The 27,009-nt window shown below is 40.4% G+C and overlaps 1 protein-coding gene across 3 annotated transcripts in view; it reads left to right on the forward strand.

The window, feature by feature from the left end:
- Positions 1-279: 279 nt before the first annotated feature.
- The window catches only part of ARID1B (AT-rich interaction domain 1B), a 938,949-nt gene continuing 912,219 nt past the window's right edge, over positions 280-27,009 (forward strand). For 2 of the 3 annotated variants that reach the window (XM_033937004.1, XM_033937005.1), the window contains exon 1: positions 281-2,134. In XM_033937004.1, the coding sequence (XP_033792895.1) occupies positions 806-2,134 (1,329 nt within the window). In that variant the 5' untranslated portion in view covers positions 281-805. Of the gene's footprint in view, positions 2,135-27,009 lie in introns of all 3 variants that reach the window. The other variant, XM_033937003.1, reaches the window with a different exon arrangement.

A 27,009-nucleotide genomic window follows, 5' to 3' on the forward strand; every position in this document is an offset into this window, starting at 1 on the left:
CTCCTCCCGGAACGAGTCACATATTTTTCACATGCACGTGGCAATCCAGGAATAGAGAGGAAAAAACCCAACAATTTTTTTTAAGCTTTAGTGAAGGGAGAAATCTAATGCCCTAGTTGACAGGACAAGGGCCCGATCTATCTCGCATTCGTTCCTCTCCCTCGAGCTCATTAGCAGGAGTGCAGCGCGAGCGGCTTCGGTAGGCGTACCCAGGCTACAGTAAATCCCTTTCCTCTGCTGCGCCTGTGTCTGTGTTGCAGAGAGACGCATCCGGCTCCCGGAATTCCAGTTCGCCTTTTCCGTCTTGCAAAGAGAGGAGTGATCGGGAAACAGGGGTGGGAGTTGTTCGAGCTGTTCTCTCTCATGCCATGCTGGGCCAGATAGGCTCAGTCAGACGTGTATTTACCCATATCCGGGTTAGAGAGGAAAAGAAAAAAAAAAGTTTCATTTAAACCTGAAAAAAAAAGAAGACTTTTTCAACATGAAATCCCACAGCAGGAACAGGCATAAAACCGTAAGGTCACGGTACCATTTCTGATCACAAGCAGGACTTATTGTTGCTTTTTTCCCCCCTTTCTTTCCCGTGGTTCTCGATGGATTGATCTATGCCTACCTTTTAAAATACATTTGATTTTGTGGGCTTTTTTCCCCCTAAGGCCCCCCCGTCCCCTTGTTTTTTTTATTATTATTTTTTTTTTCGGTTTTCTCCCTTGCTTTTGACGGCTTCGTGCTTTCATGATTTTTATCTGTCCGAGGAGTGCGTTTCTATGCTGCCCCTTTGGCTGGATTTGACGGAAATGTTGAAATGATCATGGCCGCGCAAGTCGTGGCGGCAGCGAACAGTAAGGGGAAAGCACCGAGCCTGAGCCCGGATCGGGGCGCTGGGAAAGCCGGAGGAGCCGGGCCGGGCTCGGCAGCCGCGGACTGCACCGGCAACACCACCACCCCCGCCACCACCACCAACAATGTGGATCACCAGCACCATCTCCACCAGCACCAGCACCATCTCCTCCACCACCACCACCATCCTCCTCCCGCTGCTCATCACCACTTTCTGCACCACCTGAGCACGACCAAGGCGACCTCGGCTGCCGCCGCCGCAACTCCCCCTGCCAGCAGTCCTAACGCCAGTAATAATAATAACAACGGCGGCGGCGGCGGCGGCAGCAGCTCGGAGCCGGCCGATGCGGGGCTGGACTCGACCCTCGTCCCCAACCACAAAGTGAAGAGCGCCGGGGATCCCCCGCAGCAGCCGCCCCCGCCGAACCCCTTCCAGCACCGCAGCCAGGCGGCCGACATGGAAACTCAGCAGCAACATGGAGGGAGAGCGAAAGACGCCTCCGCGGGGAGTCAGGCCGAGCCGCCGCCGCCGAAGCCCGGGGACGACGGCGGTGACGAAGAGGAGGCGGCGGAGCCGCCGCTGGGCAGCCGCTACGAGCACCCTAGTCTGGGACATTTAGGAGGAGCAGGAGGGGGACAGCCGCCGCCACCGCCGACAACCAACAGCGGCGGCGGCGGTGGCGGGAGCTCGTCGTCGGGGGTCCCGGAGTTTACTAGTTACTACGGCGGCGGCGGGGCGAGCCGATCAGGGCCCTGCTTTGATCAACATGGCGGACAACAAAGCCCCGGGATGGGGATGATGCACTCCGGCGGCGGCGGCGAGCCCCTGCACAACTCGCACGAAACCTTCGCCGGCGCCCCCTACAACCACTACCAGGGCTACGGCCGGCCCGGCTACGGCGCCGCTTCCTCCTCCTCTTCCGCCGGTTACGGGGCGCTGAGCGGCTCCCCCCGGCCGGCCGCAGGAGGAGGAGGAGGAGGAGGAGGAGTGCTGATGGGCCCCGGTAAGGCTGGCGGCGGCGGCGCCTTCGTTCGCTACCCGGGACAGAGCCAGCAGCTCCCTTCCGGGGCCACGCCGACCCTCAACCAGCTGCTCACCTCCCCCAGCCCCGTGATGAGGAGCTACGGAGGCGGCTACCCGGACTACAGCCAGCCACCGGCCGGTATGGGCTTGGCCAAAGAGCTGGGGGGCTCCCAGTACGGGACCGGCAACCCCGGCTGGGGAGCGCCACAGCGAGTCCACCCGGCCATGAGCCCCGGCGGCGGCGGCGGCGGACAGAGCGGCAGAGCCCAGGTAAGAGCGATGCAACTGCTGGCTGTCTTAGTTCTCTCCCCGTCCTGACCACTTTTCCACTTTACTTTCTTGTTGGGAGGTTTCAAGTATTTTGAGTGTTGGCTCTTGCCAGTCTCCTGTTAAAAAAAACAACAAACCCCCCCCCCCCCCCAAAACAACGGCAGGGGTTGTGCAGCCCCGTCTCTGATTCGGGTTGAGCTCCCTGTTAGGCACCAATAAAACCCAGCATCTTTCCCAGAAAGATAACGATCTCAAATTGATAGTATATTTGTCTTCCTCCACTCTCTTCTCTCTCTTTTTTTTTTTTTTTTTTTTCTTATAAAATTGTTCCAGTATCGGTCGACACAGCACAAAATATGGTCGACCTGTTAAAAGACATTTTACCACTCGTTTTCCTGTCGATTTTAGCTTGCTCGGTAAAACTTAAAAAACGTATATATTTGTACATATGTACACAAGTACAGGCGAATTGTTCTGTTTTTGTTAATTGAGATATATTTTCCATATCATTAATATTCATAGGAAGACCCTTGGTGTTTATTAAATGCATAATTCGATTGTTTTGTGCAGTATTCAAATCTGCAATATGCAGACCATCCTATCTATATGCTAACATCAACTTAAAAGAAATGCATTCGTAATAGAAATGTATACTTTCGTTGGTGGAGCGACAGCAGAGAGAGGGAGCTCGATTTTCGGACGTCGAAAAACCCATAAATACCCGTTAATGGATCCCCTGATTAAAAAAAAGCTATAAGTTATGATTAGTGATCACATCATCGTTTACATCCTATCTCTGTGTAGCGTACCTGGGGTGTTTTTTTTTCTCATCGGAGTAAAAGAGCTTTGACTAGAAAATGCCTTGTGTTCCTACTGTGCTTCTCTTTAGCTGGTCTTGCAGCCTGAGTCTAAAGAGTGACTTGATCTTCTTTGCAAGATTTGGAATTTGAATTGTGGAGGTAAACTGGCTGTAATAGTCTCCAGACAGCTGCCTCTGAGTTGACATCTAATCTGCCATCTGATTGGCTCCCCTTTCACCATTGGGCATTTAGCACCGCTGATGTAAATAGAAATGCTGAGCAGTACAGTCTCAGAAATAATAACCCAGCCAGTGCCTTTGCAGATGCAGTATTCAGGGGTCTGCGAACTAAGCATCAATCCCATGGGGTGGGGGGGTGGGGGGCATGATGGTTTTAAGTGCACCAGTCCTAAAGTGTTCGTTTGAAACAGGCTCCCAGATGTACATGCATTTTTACACCAGAGTGATATGTAAGCCATAGAATACCCAGAAACATACCTTTTAGGTTTGAGACTGCATCCTTTTTTGTGTGTTGGTTTACAAGTTTTTGAAGGCTTTTCTACTTTCTTTTTTTTTTAATAGTAGCCACTGTGATGCTCTCCTTGCCTAGGTTTTTACCTGTGACAATTGAGGGCAAATGACTTGCCTAAGATCACTAGGAGCTGTAACTGGGATTTGAACTTGGCTTCCCACTATTCTCAGCCCATTGTTCCAAGCTTTAGGTTTCGTTTCCACTCTGAGGGAATCTTTATTTGAGCCTCTATTCATTTTAATCCACTTGCTGAAGCAGTTTGTGTTACTCATATTAAAAACCCTACTTTTCTTTAAAAAAAAAAATCTTTATTGATTTTCAAACTTTGACAGTGCAATACAATTAATTGAACATAAAATACTGCATAAAACGCACTATTAATTACACAAGTAATATATAAAACAATTATTTTCTCCCACCCTCCTCCCAATTATTAATACAATAAAACATATTATGTGACTACAATATTATAATTAAGTAATTTTAATCCTCAAAATATACTTCCCTCCCCCACCCACCCACCCTGGATGTGTAAGGAAATCTAAGAAAAGGAGAAATACATGACCATTACTGCAAGGTAACAAATGCAGTCAATGGGCTCCACACTTTATTAAATGAATTACTAAACCCCAAACATTCCACATTCAGTCTCTCATATTTATATGTGGTACACACATTTGCTCACCAAAATGCGTAATTAGGTCTGTCATGGCTCTTCCAGTTATGTGTAACCATTTGGACAGCTATTCCCGTCATGATCAAGAAAAGACGGCTTTTATATTTGTCCAAAGTAGGCTTAACGTATAGTAACATACCAGAAATTATGGCTTCATAAGTTAAGAGAATAGATGACTCAAGAATAAGATTTATTTGTCCCCAAATTGACCTCCAGAAATTAAGTATCAATGGACAAAAATATAACAGATGATCCAGAGTCCCTATATTAATATGACAATGCCAGCATCTATTAGACTTAGAACTGTCAAGTTTTTGTAAACCCTACTTTTCTGTAAAATCTGTAAACTCTAAAGTGAGATATTTCTTAGCTTACATCTCTTGCCATAGTAAATATTTGTTTTGATCCAGTTTGCTGCTTTCCAGTATATTTACCTTGGCAAGTTTTTTTTTTAAACCCAGAAGTTTTCTCTTGCTCCTTTGAGTTACCTGCTCAGTCACAGCCTGGATAGATCTGGTGCCAAGGGCATTTATTCATTATTATCCTGCCAACTTATACAGTACAGTGCAGTCATTTCAGTGAGGCCCTCAGCTTGGAAACATACAGCAAAGCAACTTCCAGAATCTTGCATTAACAGTCCCTAAATCCAGCCACTAGCTGTTGCCCTTGCACGATGACTGTCTTTGCCGCCCTTGATGACTAGAGCCAGGAATCAAACCTAGGTCTGTCACGTCAGCCTAGGCTAATTGCCCCTGTTCAATAAGTTTCTATTGGCATGTATGAATGAGGTTTTTAAATCACTTGGCAATAATTGATCATTCTTTTACCACTATTTTATGTCTATAAAGTACATAAAGTTATCAAGGTATAGGCCTTTGCGCATCTGTCATGACAGTTTTTCATTGTAACCTATACTGTAAATATAATACATAAAATATGAGCTGAAAATAGACTGATATAGCCTACATGCATGTATTTTCTTATTCCATTTTATTTGTTTTACTCTGTGGGTATACTTTTATATACGCCAATAAAAAGGCAGTGGGTACTACAGTGGGTGATGGACTAAACTCTGATCATACAGACCTGAGGAGAAAAAATATTTGAGTCTGGTGCTTATAGATCTGTTTTTATGGAACTTTGCTCTGTGTAAAAATTAATTTGGTAAAGCAGGCAAGAAAATGAAGAAACTATATAATGTCAAGAGCTGATCTTGAAATAAAATATATCCTGGTAACAATCTTGGTTAGGTAAATGTTTTCAGCAAGCTATGTTATCCCATTGCAGTTTTTGGAAATTAGTTAAAACCACTTTGTTCGATAAGTTTATTACTTAGTGAGTTTTATTATTGAAATTCTATTTCACAAATATTTGCATTTTTTACTGTATTATTGTATTCCGCTGATTGTCCAGCTCTTTTTGGTGTAAACTGCCTAGAACGTTTGGTTATGGCGGTATAAAAGAATAAAGTTATTATTATAAGACATCATTTTGTAATTGAAGCTTATTATTAGATGTGACTGGATACTTGCATGGTCGACTTGCACTCGCAGAAATTATTATAAAATGCACGGGCCTTCAAAATCAGAAGAGTAAACAACATTCAGCATGCTCATTCAAAGCAACAATTCAGTCAGAAATATTCTAGTTTTAGTGTTAAATTCATTATGTCCTCAGCATGACCCCTGGAAAATCTTTAGTGTTTTTGGAGCTCTGTGCTACCCTGTGGCTTCAGATTTCCTTGAAGTAGTAAATAAGAACATAAGAATAGCAATACTAAGTCATACCAGTGTCCATCTAGCCCAGTTTCCTGTTTCCAACAGTGGCAGAAACCCAAATACTAGCAACATTCCATGTTATCGATCCAGGGCAAGCAGTGGCTCCCCCAATGTTTGTCTCAATAGCAGACTATGGACTTTTCCTCCAGGAACTTGTTCAAGCTTTTCTTAAACCTCATCCTCTGGCAATGAGTTCCAGAGCTTAACTATTCTCTGAGTGAAAAATATTTCCTTCCATTTGTCTTAAAATTATTTCCATGTAATCCCATTGTGTGTCCCCTGTTTTTGTACTTCTTGATAGAGTAAAAAATCAATTCACTCTTGCCCGTTCTACACCACTCAGGATTTTGTAGACCTCAATCATATATCTCCCTCTCAGCTGGCTCTTTTCCAAGCTTTAGAGCCCCAACCTCATATAAAAGAAGTTCCATCCCCTTTATCATTTTGGTCACTCTTCTTTGAACTTTTTCTAATTCGCTATGTATCTTTTTTGAGATACGGCAACCAGAGCTGTGCGCGGTACCAAAGGTGAGATTTGTGCCATGGAGCGATGCAGTGACATTATAATATTCTTGTTCTTATTTATCATCCTTTTCCTAATAATTCCTAGCATCCTGTTTGCTTGTTTTGCTGCAGCCACATATGGGGCAGAAGATTTCAGCATTGTGTCTACAATGTCACCAAGATCTTTTTCTTGTGTGCTGACTCCTAAGGTGGACCCTAGCATAAGGTAACTGTGATTTGGATTATTTTTCCCAATGTGCATCACTTTGCATTTGTCCACATTTTTCCAGTTTCCTAAAGTCTTCCTGCAATTTTTCACAGTCCTCATGTGTTTTGACAACTTTGAATAATTTTGTCATGTGCAAATTTAATTACTTCACTTGTTGTTCCAGTTTCCATATAATTTATAAAGATGTTAAATAGCATCAGTCCCAGTACAGATCCCTGTGGCACTTCATTACTCTACTCTCTGTTTTCTATCCAATAACCAATTCTTAATCTACAACAGAACATTGCCTCCTATCCTATGAATCTCTAATTTTCTCAGGAGTCTCTCATGAGGAACTTTAGCAGCTTTTCCTTTCTGAAAATCTAGATACGCTATATCAACTAGCTCATCTTTATCCACATGTTTATTTACACCTTGAAAATAATAAAGCATATTGGTAAGGTAAGGCCTCTCTTGGCTGATCGTATGCTGACTCTATCCCATTAAACCATGTTTGTCTACATGTACCGTAATTTTATTTTTTTATAACAGTTTCCACTATTTTACCTGGTACTGAAGTAAGGCTTACCGGTCTATAATTTCCTGAACCAACCCTAGCACCCTTTTAAAAAATTGATGTAACATTGCCTACCCAGTTTTCAGGTACTATGAAGTCTAAGCTGCTATCTATGTCATGTAGGATGGTTTAAAAAAAAAAAATCAATCTCCTCTTTAACACACAGCGCAAACCCCCCTCCCCCCACAATGTGATGCACTCTTGTCATTGCGATATAATTTGTACCCTGGTAATACACTGTCCTGTTTACCCTGGTAATTGATTGTCCTGTTTCCACCTGGTCTCTGAGATGCCTATTATATCTATCTCTTCATTTAGTATTATATTTAGTGCATTTTTGTACAGACACTTTAAATTCTGTTTTTTTTTTTTCCTTTTTTCTTGCATCCACAGGCTACTTAGAAGTTGGCGGGGATAATTTGTGTCCCTTTAAAATACACCTGGTTATTTTTTTCATTATTTATTGAAACCTCTCTATTGGAGTTCCCTAAATGTTCTGTTTCAATAGTATCCTTAAAGGATACTCCACACTGAACCATCTACTCCTAGGTGACTGTCAGCATTCTCTCCAACACCCTCCCCCCCTCATTTTAGTTTAAAAGCTGATTTATCTCCTTTTTAAATGTTAGCACTAGCAGCCTGGTTAAAGTAGAGTCCATCCTTGCAGAATAGGCTCCCCCTATCCCAGAATGTTGCTAATTCCTAACAAAGCTAAATCCCTTATCCCTGCAGCATCATCTCAACCACACATTGAGACTTCAGAGCTCTTAGGTTCTGCGTGTAGAACAAAGAACATTTTCGAAAATGCTACTCTGGAGGATCTGGATTTCAGCTTTCTACCTAATAGCTTAAATTTGGCTACCAGAACCTCTCTGCCACATTTTTCTGTCATTGGTACCTACATGTACCAAGACAGCTGGCTCCTCAGCACTATATAAAATGCTATCTAGATGATGTGTGAGGTCCACCACCTTTGCACCAGGTTATCCTCACGTCCATCAGCCACCCAGCTGTCTACATGCCTAATGATTGAATCACCAACTACAACACCTGTCCTTACCCTTCCTTCTTGGGCAGAAGTCCCTGGAGACAAGTCCTTGGTGCTAGAGGATATTGCACCCTTTGGTGGCAGGTCCTGGCTACACGATTATTTCCTGTCTCATCAAGGTGATGCTCTCCTTTTAGGAGACCTCCCCCTCCAAGGCAGCACAGGGGCTACCAGACTGGAGGTGGGATTGTAGATCTCCTCTATTTACCTCTTTCTCCCAGTCTGCTACTCTAGCCTCAAGAGAATGGACTCATTCTCTGAGAGCTTGGAGCTCTTTGCGTCGAACACACACATATAATCTCTTGCCAACTGGAAAATAATCATACATGGGACACTTAGTTCAAAAGATTGAATAAGCATTCTTCTTGCTGCTGGAGTGCTGTCTGTATCTTAGTATTATTGAGCTATTTAATTAAACCTTGTTAAAGTAGTAGGAATATTACCCCCCCCTTTTTTACTAAGTCACGGTAGAGGTTTCTATCGAGGCCCGGAACACTAAATGCTCTGATGCTGCTCCGACGCTCATAGAGCATCAGAGTATTTAGCTCTCTGGGCCTCGATAGAAACCTCTATCGTGACTTATTAAAGGTGAGGTGTTAGATTATTATAAAGGTCATTCAGAATCCACCTTTCCATAATAGAACTGGTGGTGCTAAGTGGTACTCTTCATCATTCTATCTTTATATTAGAGTTATAATCTTTTTTATATAAAAACTTTTTATTATAAATTAGAATAACTTATCTTTTATCTTTTATAGTTCCTTATCGGTTCCCCTTCCCGACGCGTTTCGCATTTCTTTTTCAAGGTCGGGGGAACTGCAAGACAAAATAAACCCACATTCAAACTGCCATTCTGTATTACAATATCCTTAATATTATATATTGAGAACAGCTTCACTCACCAAAAGTTAAGAGTAAACTTTTTCCATTTCACTATTGCCGCTCGCTATCAAAAGATGGCCGCGGCGTTCTTCCTGAGTGTTAAATACCGCCCCTCCCATGACGTCAATCTCCCTAGCAACCATTCTTACAACCTCTCGTCCCAGCTGATTAAAAACCCCATTATGAGTCCACTTGGGCCATCCAATCTGAAGCTTCATTCAGACCGGTAGGAGCCATAGTATTTAACGGAAACATCCATCGGAGCTCCCTTAAGTTTAGTGGTGCGCTCGCTAAAATTCGAACACCTGCCCACACTTTTCGTACTACCCACAGGCGATACACTACAGCTCGAGTTCTCATGCAAGGTCCTTGGTATCACTATCGATTCCTCTCTCTCCCTCAATGACCACCTCAACTCCTTGGCAAAATCATGCTTTTTCAGCCTTCACATGCTGAGGAAAGCTAGATCCTACTTCAGCCAACAACACTTTGCCATCCTTGTCCAATCCATCATCCTCTCCAAACTAGATTACTGCAACGCCATCTACTTAAATCTATCAAAAAAAAGTATTCTAAGACTCCAGCTAATCCAGAATACTGCAGCCAAACTGATCTTCTCAAAACGCAAGTCTGACCATGCCTCCCCACTCCTTGCCAAACTTCACTGGCTCCCAATAATCTCCAGAATCCATTTCAAATGTTCCTGCCTGGCTTTCAAGATCATTCATGGAATCCTGCCTCCTCTTATCCCACTGTCTTTCAACTCCTCCAGTCCCGACTCCTCCAGAACTGCCCAAAGGCTTAAACTAGCCTTCCCCTCTCCACGCGGCATCCACTATTCAGGCAAACTGGGAAAGTCCCTTCTCTTCAAAATCACAGGGCTTTGGAACGACCTCACCACCCCGCTGCGGAACCTGAGCTCCCTTCAGTTATTCCGCAAACAACTGAAAACCTGGCTTTTCAGCAAATTGTAGCTCTATCCTTCCCCCCTTTCTCTCCCCCCTTCTACACATAAGTTCATGTAATCCTTTTTCTTCTTCTCTACCCACTATTTTAAGTTCTTGTAAACCGTGTCGAGCTCCATTCTCATGGAGATAATGCGGTATATAAACTTAAGGTTTAGATTAGATTAGATTAGAATGTGGGTTTATTTTGTCTTGCAGTTCCCCCGACCTCGAAAAAGAAATGCGAAACGCGTCGGGAAGGGGAACCGATAAGGAACTATAAAAGATAAGTTATTCTAATTTATAATAAAAAGTTTTTATATAAAAAAGATTATAATTCTAATATAAAGATGGAATGATGAAGAGTATCACTTAACACCACCAGTTCTATTATGGAAAGGTGGATTCTGAATGTCCATTGAAAAAGTACTAGTCCATTCAACAATATTTGGTTGAGTGTGGAGTTTAAAGTGGGGAAAGATTTATTTATTGAATGGTGAGTCAATTAATTGTGGTAGATTATTATAAAGAGCATTATGATTATATTGTTTGCTTTATTTAGTGTTTGATTCTTAACAAGTAATGAAATGTAATAAGAATCTGTAATAAATATTCCTCCTGTTATCCTAATTAGCTTACAGAGTATCCAAGGGTCAGACACAACTGAATCAATGGTGTAGTAGTAGTATCCTAATTAGAATAATTGACTAAATTAAGACTATAAGTGAAGAAATTTGCTAGGGGTGGGCGGGAAAGACTGAACTAGGCCCTGCTGTGTCTTCTAGAGGCTATTGGTTAATGCTATAGGCTGTGACAGATCCATTTCTATCTCTAGCAGAAAGTTCAAGTTTGAAATTATGGGGGAAAGGCTTTTCTACTGTAGATACTAGCTAATAAGTAAAGTTTGCTCTTTTAAAATTTAAACTGTATTTTACAAAGGAACCTACAATTTATCTTTTAGCCCAAAATTATCAAAGTACAGAGTCAAAATAATGTTCACTTACCCAGAAAAATGTCCTCTCAGAACTTCTCAGAATGTGGATGTTTTTGGGCCTTAGCTATTTTCCCCTCCTTTAATTCAAGCTCATTTGGAACGAAGGCTGAGGTCTGATTTTATGAATCTTCATGCACAACTACTTGGGAATGATTCTCCTTATATGCACTTGAAACTCATTCACCTGCTTGTTGCAGCAACAATCCTTGGATGGAGATAGAGGAGGGATAATGCATCAGCTCTTCTTAAGAACCTGCAGTTATGGAGCCTGAATTTGGCCACTACACGTGATCCTTGAGCAGTGGCTATGCCTCCCCGCTCTAACTCCCTGGAGTGGATGGTACTGTAGATTTGTAAGATCTTTTCTGGAAGGTATGATTTATGTGCATCATTTGGCTCAGACTGTTGTTTATTAGTGGAGTTTTGTTCTTTTTATTGTTGGCATATTGTGGAGGCTAGACATAAGAGAGAAGATTTCTGCTGGTCTCCTTGCTATTTGCTGCATTTGGATTTGGAAAAAGGATCCTAGCCTTTTTTGTTGTTGATAATTCTTTATCTATAATATTTCCCTAGTTATAAGTTTTGGATACCCATGTACAGTACATTGCATGTTATCCAGCAAAATGCAGTTCTATGAAGGTTAGCAGTAGACAAGGCTAAGAAATCAGAGAGTGCTAAAATGGATCTGTATTTATTAAATGTGATTTATACACATAATAAACAATACTGTTCAAGGGAAAAGGGCTGTTTCACTCCATTTTTAGGAATGAATTGAAAGCATAACTCACAATTGGATTGGTTTCCTATAATATATTTTTGGGAATCATTTTGTGATTCTTTTTTGTTGTTGGCAAATAATGTAAATGTGATGCTAGCTATTTGTTTTATAGTTGGTGGAACACGCTTCTAATAGTCACTGAGGAAAGGAGGAGCTGTCACATGGCTTGATTATACTATTGATCCAGTTTTAAGAATTTGTGAATGTACACAGGTCAGATGGCTATGCGAAATCATGTATTTGTATATATATATATGTGTGTGTGTGTATATATATATATATATATATATATATATATATATATATATATATATATATATATATATATACACACACACACTTCTATTTTTTTATTCAATAAGAAACAAAACTCCAATACAGCAAGTGTAGCTACAATACAGTGATGGGAACAAATATTACAATCCAATATTAAAATCACTGTGTCATAGGGAATAGTGATCTGGTGGTTAGAACTGTACCTCAGCACTCTGAGGTTGTGGGTTTGAGCCCAGCATTGTTCCTTGTGACCCTGGGCAAATCACTTTGCCCCAGGCACATTAGCTGGATTGTAAGTCCGCTGGGACAGATAGGAAAAAATGCTTGAACTAAACTAAAACTTGGATTTATAGACCGGGTCTTCCCCAAAAAAGGAGCTCGATTCTGTTTACAATATTTAAGTATATGGAACTAAAAAGAAGAGAGAAAATAATAAAAACAAAAATCAAGAAGAGGAAACAAAACTAGCGGGAATGATTAGCAAGCAAAAGTGTTTTTAGGGTTTTTCAAAAAGATTGAAAGGAACTTGGACCTCCCTTAACATAACAGGCAGGCCATTCCAAAATTCTGTCAGTTTGAAAATAAAGGATTTGCTGACTATCCGAACAGATTTTATTCCCTTAAATGAGGGAAAAGAGAGTTTGAATCATTGGGTGATTCTGGCAAAATGAGCATTCCAAGATAGGAGGAACAAAAAAGCTTGAGTATCTGAATGTAAAAACCGCTTAGACAATTTCCATTGATAGTGCTATATAAGTAACAAACAAACTTGGAAACTTGCCCTCTAACAGTTTCCCATGAACTCCCTCTTTTCCTCATAGAAATGTATTTGTACATATTTTGATTTTGTGCTTGGTGGATGATTATCACTGTAGTGAAACCATGAGGCAAAAGGGTTTTTTTTTGTTTTGTTTTGTTTTGCGGGGGGGGGGGGGGGGAGGAGGACATATTATGAATGAATGAAATGCTTTTTTTATTTACTGTCATTCTACAGCAGGGATCTCAAAGTCCCTCCTTGAGGGCCGCGATCCAGTCGGGTTTTCAGGATTTCCTCAATGAATATGCATTGAAAGCAGTGCATGTACATAGATCTCATGCATATTCATTGGAGAAATCCTGAAAACCAGACTGGATTGCGGCCCTTAAGGAGGGACTTTGAGACCCCTGCTCTACAAGTTCCCCCATTTTGAGACTGTAAATGAAGCCAAGGTGAGCAGCTATTTCAGCAGATGGGAAAAATGAAAGTAACGGCTGTTTAGATCTGGAGCAGAAGCTGCGAGGAGGGCAAATAGGGGCAAATAGCATATATTAGGTATTTTGGGCTTCTCCCGTTCTAAACCATGAAATACATTAGCTGCTTCATTTCCTTATGCATAAGCCTGAATATCAATTTTTTTTTTTTTTTTTTTTGGGGGGGATCACTATGCAGTGTCCGTAATCAACAGAGAAAAGTGGGAAAACTACAATGCAATCTAAAAGCAACATCTTCACTTCTTTCTCCACATTGCCTTATACATTCTCAATAGTTGTTTGCCCCAATTCCAGAGAAATCAATGGAGAGAGCGCAACATTTAACCTCGTTCGGTGCCAAAGCCACCCGTGCATTAGCAAGATGCAGTGTATGAGGAGCTGCTACCGTCTGTGGCTATAATATATGCAAATGTAATCCTCTCATCCCTTAGAATAAAAGCTCCTTATCTTTATCTGTCCACACTCTCGGTTAGTAGGTACACAACTTTCCGGTACACTCGTCAAGCATTTCTCAGTGCTTCGATGCTGTCATGGATTCACTGTCTCCTAGTCACCATCAAATCTACCGGTACTGGACACTGATGCCTCATCTGTCTTACTCTAGAGAGCCATCGCTTCATCATATGCTTTATATTCCCAGTACTCGTACCAAAAAATAAAAATGAGAATATCATTCAAAATGCTTCTGTATCAGTACATGAAAACCTTGAATGTTGTCTCAAAAAAGATTTGACAAGAATTAGAAAAAGTGCAGAAAAGAGCAACAAAAATCTAATATAGGGAGAGGACAGCCCCACAAAGGAGAAGATGGCAGAGATAGAATATGATAAGAGGGATCTATAAGATCGTAAGTGGATTGGAATGGATAAGTAGATAATGAGTGCTTACTCTTATAAATAGTATCAGGATTAGGGGACACTCCATGATGTTAATGGGTAGTAATTTTAAAACAAATTGGAATAAGTATTTTTTTTTCACTTGGAGGGAAATTCTATAAATGGCACCTTAACTTAGGCACCTAAGTTAATTTGGAAAGGCCATTTGAAACAGCAGTTAAGGTTAAATTTAAAGCGCCTACTGGCACCTAAACAGATGGTGCTGGAATCGCTCCTCTGGAGACGCCTACCGGCGCCTAATGCCACTATAGCTATGGCTAATGCCAGAAGTGGCATTAAGGGCCAAAAATTGCCTACATAGGTGCGATGGATGGCAAAGATAGGCACCCGAAATGTAGGCCTTGAAAACCCTGGTCTATATTTCTGGTGCCTCTTTTTCCCGGAGGCGCGATTCTTTTAATGATGCCGTCGTGTGATTGACATGCGATCGTTGGTCACTTTTTAGGCGGCTGCCAATATTGGCACTGTTTTAGAGAATCCAGGCTTTGGTGTACAATTAAGCTGTGACATTTGTAACTAGAAGATGTGATAAATGTGATTTAAAATGTTTTATTTTATATTGTGTTGACATTGCAATGTAACATAGTCTGCCATGCTATTTGAATATTTTTACTGCTGTAATTGTCTATTGCTTATGTTTGACTTATTCTTCCTGCACACCACCTTGAGTGAATTTAATCAAAAGGCTGTAAATAAATCCTAATGGATAAATTGCCTAGTTGTGTTTATAAAAGGGTTTGGACAATTTTGTGGAGGAAAGGTCAATATATCATTATTAGCCTGGGGTTTGGGAAAGTCGCTGCTGTCTCTGGGTGTATGTAACAAGAAATAGATCAGCTCTCTGAGATCCTGCCGAGCATGTGTGACCTGCATTGGCCACTTTTGGAACCAGGGTGCTTGGCTTGATGAACCTTTCATCTGATCCAATATGGAATAATAAGAAGGGGTGCTGCATTTGTTTAACCCTTTTACGCAGTTTATGTGCAATATCTAATAAATCACAGCGGATAATACCATAACATACATAATCCATTTTAATCCATAAAAATGCAAGAGACCAAGTTTTATGTTGTCTTGCCAGCTAACCTGTTACACCTTTTTCGGTTGATTATTCTCTTTCTTTTCCATCATTAATCCATCTGACTAATCAACATCCGTCTTCCTAAATAACTTTGTTGATTCCTATCGTTTGTACATCCTTTGTTACTGTGTTCCATTCAGTTGGTCTTGCTATAGAAAAAAAATCTGATTGCGAGTTTACATACCTTGAAGGAATGCAGGCGTTGTCGGCCTTCTGATGGGCATGAGTGGGATGGTCTTTTACATTTGTAATACTGTATTGAAGCACAATGGTACATCTCCTAAAAAGGAGCACAGTGATATCAAAGTCGGCATCTTGAATTTTAGTTTCCACATTATGGATAACCAATACAGAGAATATAAACAAGGTATGCTATGTTGTTAATACAAGATCCCTAGCTTCTGCATTCTGCATTAGCTGCACTGCTTTCAATGAATCATTTGGCAGACCTAGATATAAAAAATTATAGGAATCTAGCTGGGACAGTACTAGTGTTTGCATCATTGTTCTAAAATCATCAGTGGGGGATATATAACTTCTCTCTGTCACCTTCTATGACAATGCCATTGTACATAGGTCTTGGCATCCTTCTAGACAAGGGTGCTCTGCAAACTACTTGCTGTTACTGTTTTGAGCAAGGATGCATATCATTGATCAGGAAAATAACCATATCACGTACAAACAAATGGATACTTCTGGAAGCCAAGGAGTAATGGTTGCTGCTCACCCTTTTTGTCCCTGCTTTAAAGGTTGAAAGAGCAGCGTTGCGAGTTAGCAGTGGAGGAAGATGGCACAAGTAAGAAAGATGATTTACACATAGCCTTTCTATAATTTATTCTCCATGTGACTTAAGATCGCACAAGAACGATAGCTGTAGGATTAAATCTTGGCTTGCATGGTGTAGATTTCTGTGCAGGGCTGTTATACTACATAGAACTTATGTAACTTAACCTAATCATGGTATTTGTGTATTTTTTTCAAAGAATGGAAACCTTTTTTTGGCCTGGCTTCCAGCTGAGTGAGAACCAGCAAGCGTATGGTAGTGCGAGATTTTCTATGCATTTACCTGTGATTTTTCCCCCCCCCCTGTTCTCTTTTCTCCCACTCATGCTCGAAGATAGTCTGTTGGAAGGGGATAACAGCAGCTTCTGGATGCTGTTACACTAACACTAGGGTCTAGTTGTTAAGCATTTATTAAGCATTTGCTAGTAGGCAGTTCCAAGATTTTCAGCTCTCATGGGGGAAGTAAATGCTGCCTCCATTGCATCCCTAGCTGGTCCAGAACGCCAAAATGGAGTACTGCGCTAAGCTGTTGTATTGGTCAGAATGGGAGCGTTTTTGTCTCACAGGCACATGCAAAATGACAAGAAGTCTTTATGAGGGTAATTTAGTAAAGAGAATTTTGCATGTACATGCATGTAAAATGCTTCATAAAATTACCCTGCATATACATGCAATGACAAGAGCACACGTACTTGTGTATGACTGTAGTGTAGTGTCTTCAGGGACAGAGATTGGGTAGAGCGTGGGTAGAGTTTATGCTCAAAACATTTATGCTCGCTTCCGAGCGTCTGTAAATATCTGCACCTTCATTTTAGGCTTGATGTATATGCTTTTTATAAACTAGTTCATGACTAAACTCTTCTTGCCCTCTCAATCTATGCAACCCATTATAAAATCACCCTTTACCCCTCGGATTCTATAAAGGTCACCCAAATTTGGATGTGGATCCCAGATCTGCATGCAAATTGGTTAATGAGCTGTAAACAATCAATTATTGATGCTAATTGGCACTCAGGACTTATAGAAATGTGCAGGTCTGCCTATGCATGAACACTAAATTTGTCTCGTATGCAACTCCAAAGGGATGTGGCCAAAACTTAAGTGCAGGGTTATAGAATAGGATCATTTATGCGCCCAGCTGCCATTAGTTGCACATCAGCATTCACACCGGATTTTAGCAGGTGTAAGTCTGGGAATTGGCGCTAAGCAAACTTTTTCAAATTGGTGTTTAGCGCGAATCTTAATGGAGCCTATCTTGGGTGCCATTTACTGAATTTGGCCCTAAACTACTTTGGTGGAGCTATGATGGCACGATTGAATTATCCTCAACAGGTAAACGCATTTGGAAAGGGTCTGATGTCTTAGAAAAGACGTGAGTTTTCAAAGACGGAAACAGGACATTGGACAGATGCACCCCTTTCTGTGGTGACTGAGCTATGTATGTTGAAATGTACATGAATTCCAGTATAGGCGCATGTGAAAGAATTGTTTGTGCATGCAATCTATGTGTATGTATTTGACAGATGCTTTAAAAATTCAATTAGGAAGCTTGTAATACTTAATTGTGCTCTTTTTTGTAGTGGAAATGTAGAGCTCATGCCATGACTCTCTGAGAGAAAAGGAAGTGCTGTGTATGTAACCAGCATAGTTAATTGTGTAAACCGCTTTGAATTGATATGTAACTAAAATTATGAACGTTCATTGTAAACCACTTTGAATTGACTTTCCAGTCATTATAAGCAGGCTTCCAGTAGAATGGAAAAAACAATTTAAGATCTTAACTTTAGGGCTCCTTTTACTAAGGTGTGCTAGCATGCGCTGCATTGCCGTGCACGGTAACCCCGCGCTATGCGCCAAGAACTAAAGCCAGTTCAATGCTGGTGTTAGCATCTAATGCGCGGGGCAATGCATGCGCTAAAACTGCTAGACATTGAACTGGCGTTAGTTCTAGCCACGTAGCACGGATTTAGCACGCGGTAATTTCGTGCGTGCACTAAAAACGCTAGCGCACCTTAGTAAAAGGAGTCCTTAGTGTTTAGTAAGCTATGCTTTCTACCTGTTTTGGATTGCGTGTTGACTTGATCATCAAAAACTTATTACCACCAAGTACCAACACATTTTGCTGAATATTTATAGAGCTAGCCCTGGAAACAAAGTCCTAAACTTTAGTTCTAATTTAATAGGAAAGCAGTTAAGAAGAATTAAAGGAAACTCTGATGCAATAGATCCTTTTGCTTTGACCCCATTTCGAACAATCCATACCCTTGCTAACTGAATTAATATTATTACTTTTTGTTTTCCACAAGAGAAAAATTGAGTGATATGGAAATGTAGGGTCCTGATTTTGCCTCTGTCAGTTTTCTGTGTAGACTGACAGTGTCTGGGTTCTGGTATGGAAATGTGAATGTGGATTGTGAGCTGGCTTGTGGGAGGAAAGAGGGATGGAGTAGAACAAAGCTGAAATATCAGTGTTCTTACATTTTCTGCCAGAATTATAACTTTATTTTGTTTTTAAGTTTGCTCATTATGATCCATTTCTTATAGACTTAAGGAAGCTGATTAGCACTGCTGGAAAATATTATCTTGCTCCTTTGTACTGTATAGGAGTAATTTTATAAAGCTTTTTCAATGTGTGAAGCTGTCTTTTTTCATGGTAAAAGCCTTTTGTACAATTATATGACCATTTAGGTTAGTATCTCACAAACGTGAGCCGGCAGCAGACTAAATTGGGGGCCATGGCTCGAGGCTGGAAGTGCGTGGATATCGATGCGATGACATCACGCACATGCGTGACATCATCACGTCAACATCCTCGCATGCGTGGATGCTTTCTAGATGGTGCCCTGAGACACCAATGTGTGGGTGTGGGTGGGTGTGTGTGTGTGGGGGGGGTGCTGAAAAAGAAAAGGCACGGAGAGGAGGAGAGGCACTGGCACCAGCAGACTGCCTACAGGATGTGCCTCTTTCCGCGAGAAGCATGTCCTGTAGGCAGTCAGCTGGCACTAGCGCCTCTCCTACTCCCTGGCATCTGGCGGCACACCTGGAATCTCGTGCGGCACACAGGTTGCGACACTCTGATACAAACGCAAGCAAAGTTGTATAGGCATTTCTGGGGCGTAGTTTGGGTGAAGCAGAGGGGGAATTGTGAAATGCCCAGTTATACCAGCTTTGGAGAAGTATAAATTTGTGTGCTGTTGGGGCTGGTTCTAAGAGCCTGTTTCCTCATATAAAGTAGACGCCACCTTGGACTTTAAACATAAGCAGCCTATTATAGATTTGGGGATTAAAGGTGCGCAGTATTTTGTTTACAGAACTTTTTTTCTAAACCTTTTTCACTTTTAGCTGCTCAGCTGTCCTTGTACTGATACCAGGGTCTTCATGGGGTGCTCATTAGAATTAGCATGGCAGCGCATGATTTATGTTTATTTAAGATTTGATATAACGCTCCTGCATTTTACTGACCTAAGCGGTTTACAAAGTATCAAACTAAAATGAAATTAGGTACTTGAGAAAAACTACCTTATGTGTCCCGAAGGCTCACAATCTAGCTAAAGTACCTGATAAACTAAAAATAAGTAATTACAACATATAATACATTTCCAAGATCAAAAATCAAAGAAATAGAAATAATGAAAGAAGATAAAAAATTAAAAATAAAATAAAACAAATTAAGAGAGAGAAAAGTCTCTCAAGCGGCCTGATAGCAGACAGTCATATTTTAGTGCAGGTCTTAAAACAACTCCCGGCAGTGCACACTTCACAGATCCGTCACTGGCAGAGCTTGAGAGCATCAAAGAAACTAACATTTCTAAAACATAGCCACTAAAACTGTTATATGAAATAAATAAACCCAAATCAACACGAATCAGTACAAATTAAGGCAGATTGCGGTCCCTATTCCATCATTCAATTTGGGAGAGTCATTTGAAAAAAAATGTGCTTTTAGATGTCTCTTAAAATTTTGAAATGATTCTTCCTTCCTTAACTCTATTGGTAAATTGTTCGCAATATTGGAACTAAGTAGAAAAATGCACCATTTCTGGTTGAAGCGAGGTGAGCCTTTGAAATTTGGGGAACAGCTACTTTATTGTTATTTAAAGATCTCAACGAGCGACTAGGTATGTAAAATAACACTAGATTAGAGAGATATAATGGTTGCAACTCAAATAATGCCCTATGTGCCAGCATCAGGATTTTAAATTTAATTCTAAATTTCAAATATAATGGAGCAAGAGGGAAGTATCGAGCTCAACACTTAACATTTTTCAGTTTGAGATGTATGGGGCCCTCTGTTCTTGTATGTCTTCTCTGGGACAGAAGGAACTGATCTGCTCAGAATTTATTCTCTCCATAGTAAGCTGTAGAGGCCTAAGTTATTTCAAATGTTGAATGTTACAGAAAAAAACCCAAAGGCAGTGGAGGGGGTATCCAGCATGTGTCCAGGGACTGTTTGTTTCTCTTCTGCTTGTTAGTGAATGAAATCTAAAACTGGTGTCCAGCTTGTTCATAAATGAGTGTAGACTGAGAATACAGAATTAAAGCAATAGAATATGAAATTTAAGAATAACTGTTTTCGGAGATATTATAAACTTTGAGCAGTGCCATTATTTTGAAAACCACAGTCCTTAGTTCTTTGAAATCTGTATTTTGAACCGTAACTTTGCACAAAATGCAGTGACACAGTGTCCCTTCCCTCCTCTCCTTACTGACCAGTGCTGGAAGTGCCTAAAAAACTGTATCATTTGGGGTAATGCCCCGCTCTCGCTGCTGTAGCTCTGACTGCCTACCTCACTGTGGTAATTTTTGGAACTTTCCCTCATGTTTTGCATCCGGCACAGTATGCTGTCTGCTATATTTGCCATCTAGTCTTGAAAAGAAGTGGAATGTTAACTTTCTGACAGATAGACTGACGATTTTAAAACCATTTCTGCATGTACTGCTTTTATTTGGGAAAAAACTACTGAAATTGTGGTTTAACTAAGGGCCAGATGTACTAAAAGGTTTTCACATTTTGTCACTATTGTGAGGGTGGGGGGGAGGGAGTACATTCGTCTGTATAAGCGGTCTTTGTGACAGAGTGTGCATAATTTCTTTATCGTGCAATTGAAAAGAGGAGCAGGGGCAGGTGAGGGGCATTCACTAAAAATGCGTGCACTATTATTGAATTTGGCGGATCAATACCTAAATTAGGTGCAGGGATATACACCAGGGTTCAGTTGGTATAAAACGTCATGCTTAAAAATTGGACACGGATCTTGGCCTACACGCTATTCGGTACACTGCGCTCAACCCTTGAGCGATGTTCATAGAATAATACTTGGCATGCATTTTTTTTGACACCCAAGTTTGGGCACCATTCACTGAAACTAGTCCTATACGGATAGTTTGTGTGTGGTTTAGACTTGCTAATTAGCAAACGTAAACGGATAGTGGCAGTGGCAAATGCATGTATTCAGCACTGTTAATTATACATATACTGCCGTTAAATATACATATGAATTTTTAAATGCCATGGCAAGCATTTAAATTAAAAGGCTGATGGCCACAAATATAGAGATGCTGATTTGTCAGGAGATGCTGATGAGTACAGCACAGACAAAAAGGTGGTGGTTTTGTGCTTTTTTTTTTTTTTTTAAACAATTGTACAGTATTAGCATGTTCTACAGATATATCCATGTGGGGAAAGACTGCAACAGAGTAATCTTTAGAGCTTTAATTTATGGGGTCATAATCCAGTAGGCTTGGCTCTGTAGTTTCCAGAATTTGGAAGCCAAACAGGAATGTGGAGTTTGGTGTTACTGGGTCCATGGCAAGAATGTGAGGGAGCCTTGATCATTTATTAACTGTAATTCAGATTTGATTTTTGTGGTTTGGGAACATTATTCTTCATATTCTACCATTACAATTTCCAGTATACTGAAAATAAGTGAAACAATTGGTGGTCAACCTAACTTTGTTTTGTTTAGCAGTTGCTGGCTTTAGGAGAGAGATAAGAAAATGCCTTGCCAAGCTTATGGAGCATCTCACTTGGCATTCTAATGTTAAAGCTTTAAACTATGCATAATAACTGAAAGTTCAAAATTATGTTTTCTAAATATTCAGTGCTGCATGCAATAGCTCATAACAGTAGTGGCTGAGACAGCAGAGCTGGGAGTACATCCTCTGTTGCCTTTTTTTATAATGATATCAGTAAAAGTTTCACACACATACACACACACACACGGCATATTAATTCATTTCTAGGGAATCACATGATGAGACTATTAATTTTTTTTTCCTTTGCTGCCAGGAGCTATCTATTGCTTTTCAGCAATCTTGCTTGGTTGGGCACAGAGCCAAAACATTTAAACCAGCCCCTTCTCTAAACAGGCTGCAGTCTTCACCTCTGCCACTGAAGTGCCTGACCTTCACATATGTAGATTAGCCATGTGCCCTGTGAATTGGAACTTGCTGCAGCAGGAAGAAAGGCTTGTTTCTCTTTATTCCTCTGGGAATTTGACAGCCATTCATCCCTGACCTGGGCTGAGGTAATGCAAGGAAATTGGATTCAAATGGAACGCACAATCACATAGATAAGGCAGAGAGGGAGAGAGAAAGGCTGCTCCCTGCCAGGGAGAGGATGTATTGCAAAGTGAACACAAGCCTTAATGGGAGTTTTTTCATGCTTGGTAGAATTTAATTGTAGAGTAATAGCAAATTTGCTTTTATTTTCCCTGATATATATACATTTTTAGGATTTTATTCTTTTCCAAGTTTCTAAAGAAATGAATTACCATTGAAGAAAACTTAGGCTTTTAAATTTTTTTTTTTTAGATTTATTTTAAATTTTCTTGCTTATGTTCTTTCTTCAATTTTTTTTTTTTCTTTTGCTTAACATCTCTACTTGTCTGTTCACAAAGTGTCTCCTATTTGTCTGCTGTAAGTTAAGAGGTGGTGTTGGCAGTCTAGGTTTGGTTCTACACTTGCTTCATCAAAAAGATACATTTTCCCTATCTGTCCCGGTGGGCTTACAATCTATATAATGTACCTGGGGCAGTGGAGGATTAAGTGACTTGCCCAGGGTCACAGGGAGCAGCGTGGGGTTAGAACCCACAACCTCAGGGTGCTGAGGCTGTAATTCTAAATGCCACGCTTTCTACTGATATACAAACAAACTCAGGAGTCCTTTTACGAAAAAGTGGCCTGCGCTATGACTAGTGCATAGGTTTCCTCACATACTGAGGTCACTTTTAGTGTGGTTGTAAAATAGCCATATTTTTCATTTCCTCAATGGCCAAATGCTAATTTCTGAATTGATACATGACTGTTAGTGTGGGAACCCTTACCAACATCTATTTTTTAGATGGTAAGGGCTCCTGTGCTAACTATGAGGTAATCGGTTAGATGCATGGTTGCACACTTAAAGGCTAGGACACAGTAAGTGCATCACCTCTATTAACTCATAAAGCACCTGTACATTTTATATTTGATATGTCATATTGGGTAATAAATTGCCATCCCAGCGGAGCTTTATAATGTAACACTTCAATTTTGTGTTGGGGAGACTTGGTTGTTTGACCTTTTTAAAATCTGGCTCGCTGCACAGCTGCCATTGAAAGGATGCCACAGAAGCACAGAGCACAAATTTTACAAACTACTAGCCAATAGTAAAGACAGCAGCATTTTCTGGGGATCATAAACTGCTCTCCCACTAAATTCCCTTCACTCTAACTGTAGTGCAGTGTATTGCAAACTGTGTGCCTATGGGGAAACTTGCTTTGATAAACGAGCATTTTGGATTACGAGCATGCTCCTGGAACGGACTATGCTCGTAATCCAAGGTACCACTGTATATTCCTTGTAGACTGAAAACGATGAGAATTAAGAGAAAGAGGAAATAGTGGGGAAAAGATCCCATATAAACTCTTAAAAATCACATTTGCACATTTAAACTTGACCCTCCAATATATCGGAAGCCAGTGCAATGCCCTCAGCAATGGAGTAACATGATCATATTTATTTTTACCATAAACTATTTTGGCAGCCATGTTCTGAATGAGTTGTAATCTCTTCAAGTTGCATTTACTTAAACCTACGTAAAGAGAATTAGCATAGTTCAGATAAGCCAATATTATAGCCTGGATCAGTAAAGTAAAATGATTTTGATGGAAAAAGCAGCGAACGCTCTTCAGCATCCGTAACTAAAAAAAACATTTTTGGATATGTTATTAATTTACTAGAACGTGCTAGAATCTGGGCTTTGAATCTGGCTTTAGTGCTTGCTAAAATGCCACAATAGCACACACCAAGCCTAGATTCAATGTGGCACAGGTTTTTTTTTGTTGTTGTTTTTTAATTTTCTGGTTGAACACTAATTATATCATGAGCTCTTGTTTACTGGCAAAAAAATTAATGTAGTGGCATTCCACGTCAACTCAGCGTTAAGCTAGTTAGCACACGTTAATGTGAGTACACTAGCTGGTTAACGCTTCCATGCCAGTATTTTTGTATTTTTTCTGGAGGGGGGGCACGTCAAGTGCCCCCCTCCAGAAAAAATAGAAAAAAACTATGGTTAGCTCCTGTAAACAGGCAGATTACCACAAAATGCTTTAATGCATTTTGCAGTAAGCCTTTTTGGACATATTAATTGTGTGTTAAGGCTTAATGGCCTTTAGTGAAAGGGCCCGTAAGAAGGGCCATTCATTTTTTCCTTAGCTATCACTCTTAATGACGCATTCCTGAACCATTTGAGGAGATCTAAGTAATGTAGACATGGCAGTGTAAATAGCTGACTCGTTTTCTGAAAATCAGACAAATTGTGGAGCGCTCACCACTGTAACCAAGATGTAATTTATAAAAGTTATGCAGAATATTTTCTGTAATTTGTATGCTTCAATGAATCCCATAAGGAAACAGAACTGACAACTTCTACAAGACAAAAGATTAAACACAACATCTTATTGCAAGTTTTAATGCATAGTTACAAATTATTTGTTGGTTTTAATACATTGACAATTTAATTTGAATTTGCTAGTTGCAAAACTTTGGAAACCCTTCAGTTGATTCATTACTGCATGTTTAAGTAGTTATAAGGCCCAAATAAGGACTTCAGAGGTCTTAATTAGGTGAAGACAATTCTATGGTTGAACAAACACATGGACCCTTATAACCTCAAGGGTTGTAATTTGGTTTATTTTTAAAGGCTATAAAAAAAACCCTCTGAAGATTCCCAGCAAATTGAAAGTTTAGTTCATCTATTATGTCAGCCTCTTGTGGTTAACAACTTTCATTAGTTCAGAGTATTTTGTTCTTTATTTATAACTTTAATGCTTATAATTTACATGATATAGCACAGGAAAAAGAAAGAATTATATATGCTAGTAATATATCAAATAGAAAAATGAAATTCTTTATGTCCACATTAGAGAAAAATCTGCACTTTTTAGAAGAAAAATTACTTAAGGAAAAAAAAAAAAGAGTCGGAAGAAATCATTGAAGCACAGGTATCAGTTATCCAAAGTTATCTATTTCCCCCCAAGAGGCATCGAGAAGTAGTGGTATTACCTGAAGGGAGCTCCTAGTTGGTTTCCCAGACAGGAAGTTCTCTAAATGAAGGGGATATTAAAAAAATATATACCCTTTTACGGTTTTTAGCACCAGCCGCAGTGGTAACAGCTCTGATGCTCAAAGGATTTCTAGGAGCATCGAAGCTGCTACTGCTACAGCCGGCACTAAAAACCGCACTACAGGTTTATAAAAGGGGATGGGGGTGTGTGGGGGTAATGATTATCATAGTCTACCAAATACGAGGGTTGATTCATAAGTCACGAAAGCTATTTTTTTTTCTCTTGAAAATGTGTCAACACTGGAAATCTAGTATATACGTTTGAAAGTGTGTGACATGCATTTCTTAATATTGCCACCAGATGACAGATGAGTGTAGTGGTCTCCGGCAGGGAAGAAGTAAAAAAAAAAATGACATTTGAAATCATCGTTTTATTATGGCATACCATGTACAACATGAACAACAAAGTACAAGTACAAACTGTTTAAATTTTAAACATCCTTCAAAGTTGTCTCCCAGGCTATCGTGTGTATCATCCAGTTTGTGAGGGACACACTGCGAATGCTCAGTATTACAAGTCATTTTTGCAATACTACCTGCGTCATGCCGTACAGGAGAAATGTCCAGAACCGTTGCACAACGTCCAATCCTACATGACAACACTTTGAAGGATGTTAATAGTTAAACATACTAACACTCAAATTGATTGTGTGTTTAGTTTAGTGAAACAGCTAACATTTATTACTTGTTTATTAATAAAACAATGATTTCAAATGTCATGTTTTTTGCTTCTCCCCTACCAGAGACTGCTGTACTCATCTCTCATCTGGTGGTAACATTAAGAAGTACATGTTGCACACTTCAAACATATATATGAGATTTCCAGTGGTGGTGCATTTTCAAGAGAAAAAAATAGCTGCCCTGACTTGTGGATCAACCCTCGTATTTACATGGGCATTTACAAAAGAAATTGGGTTGGCCTGGAAACATTTGGAAACAACCTAACAACCTGACCACAAAATAAGAAAAAGCAACAGCATTGCCCACTTAGGGCTCCTTTTACGAAGGTGCGCTAGCGTTTTTAGCGCACGCACACACAAGATTAGTTCATGCTAGCCGAAAAACTACCGTCTGCTTAAAAGGAGGCGGTAACCACAGACCACAGGGCTCTATAGAAATTGATGTGTAAATCCTGCTTCTGACAAAGATCAGGGCAAATACTCTTTTTCTTCTTTGTCTTCCAGCCCCCCCAACTTCCTGGGGGCTTTGAACATTGCCTCCGTAGCATCTTCAGACGTGCCTGTTTCGAAGAGCAGAAACTGAA

The sequence above is a fragment of the Geotrypetes seraphini genome, chromosome 3, assembly GCF_902459505.1.
Source record: "Geotrypetes seraphini chromosome 3, aGeoSer1.1, whole genome shotgun sequence".
Classification (NCBI taxonomy): domain Eukaryota; kingdom Metazoa; phylum Chordata; class Amphibia; order Gymnophiona; family Dermophiidae; genus Geotrypetes; species Geotrypetes seraphini.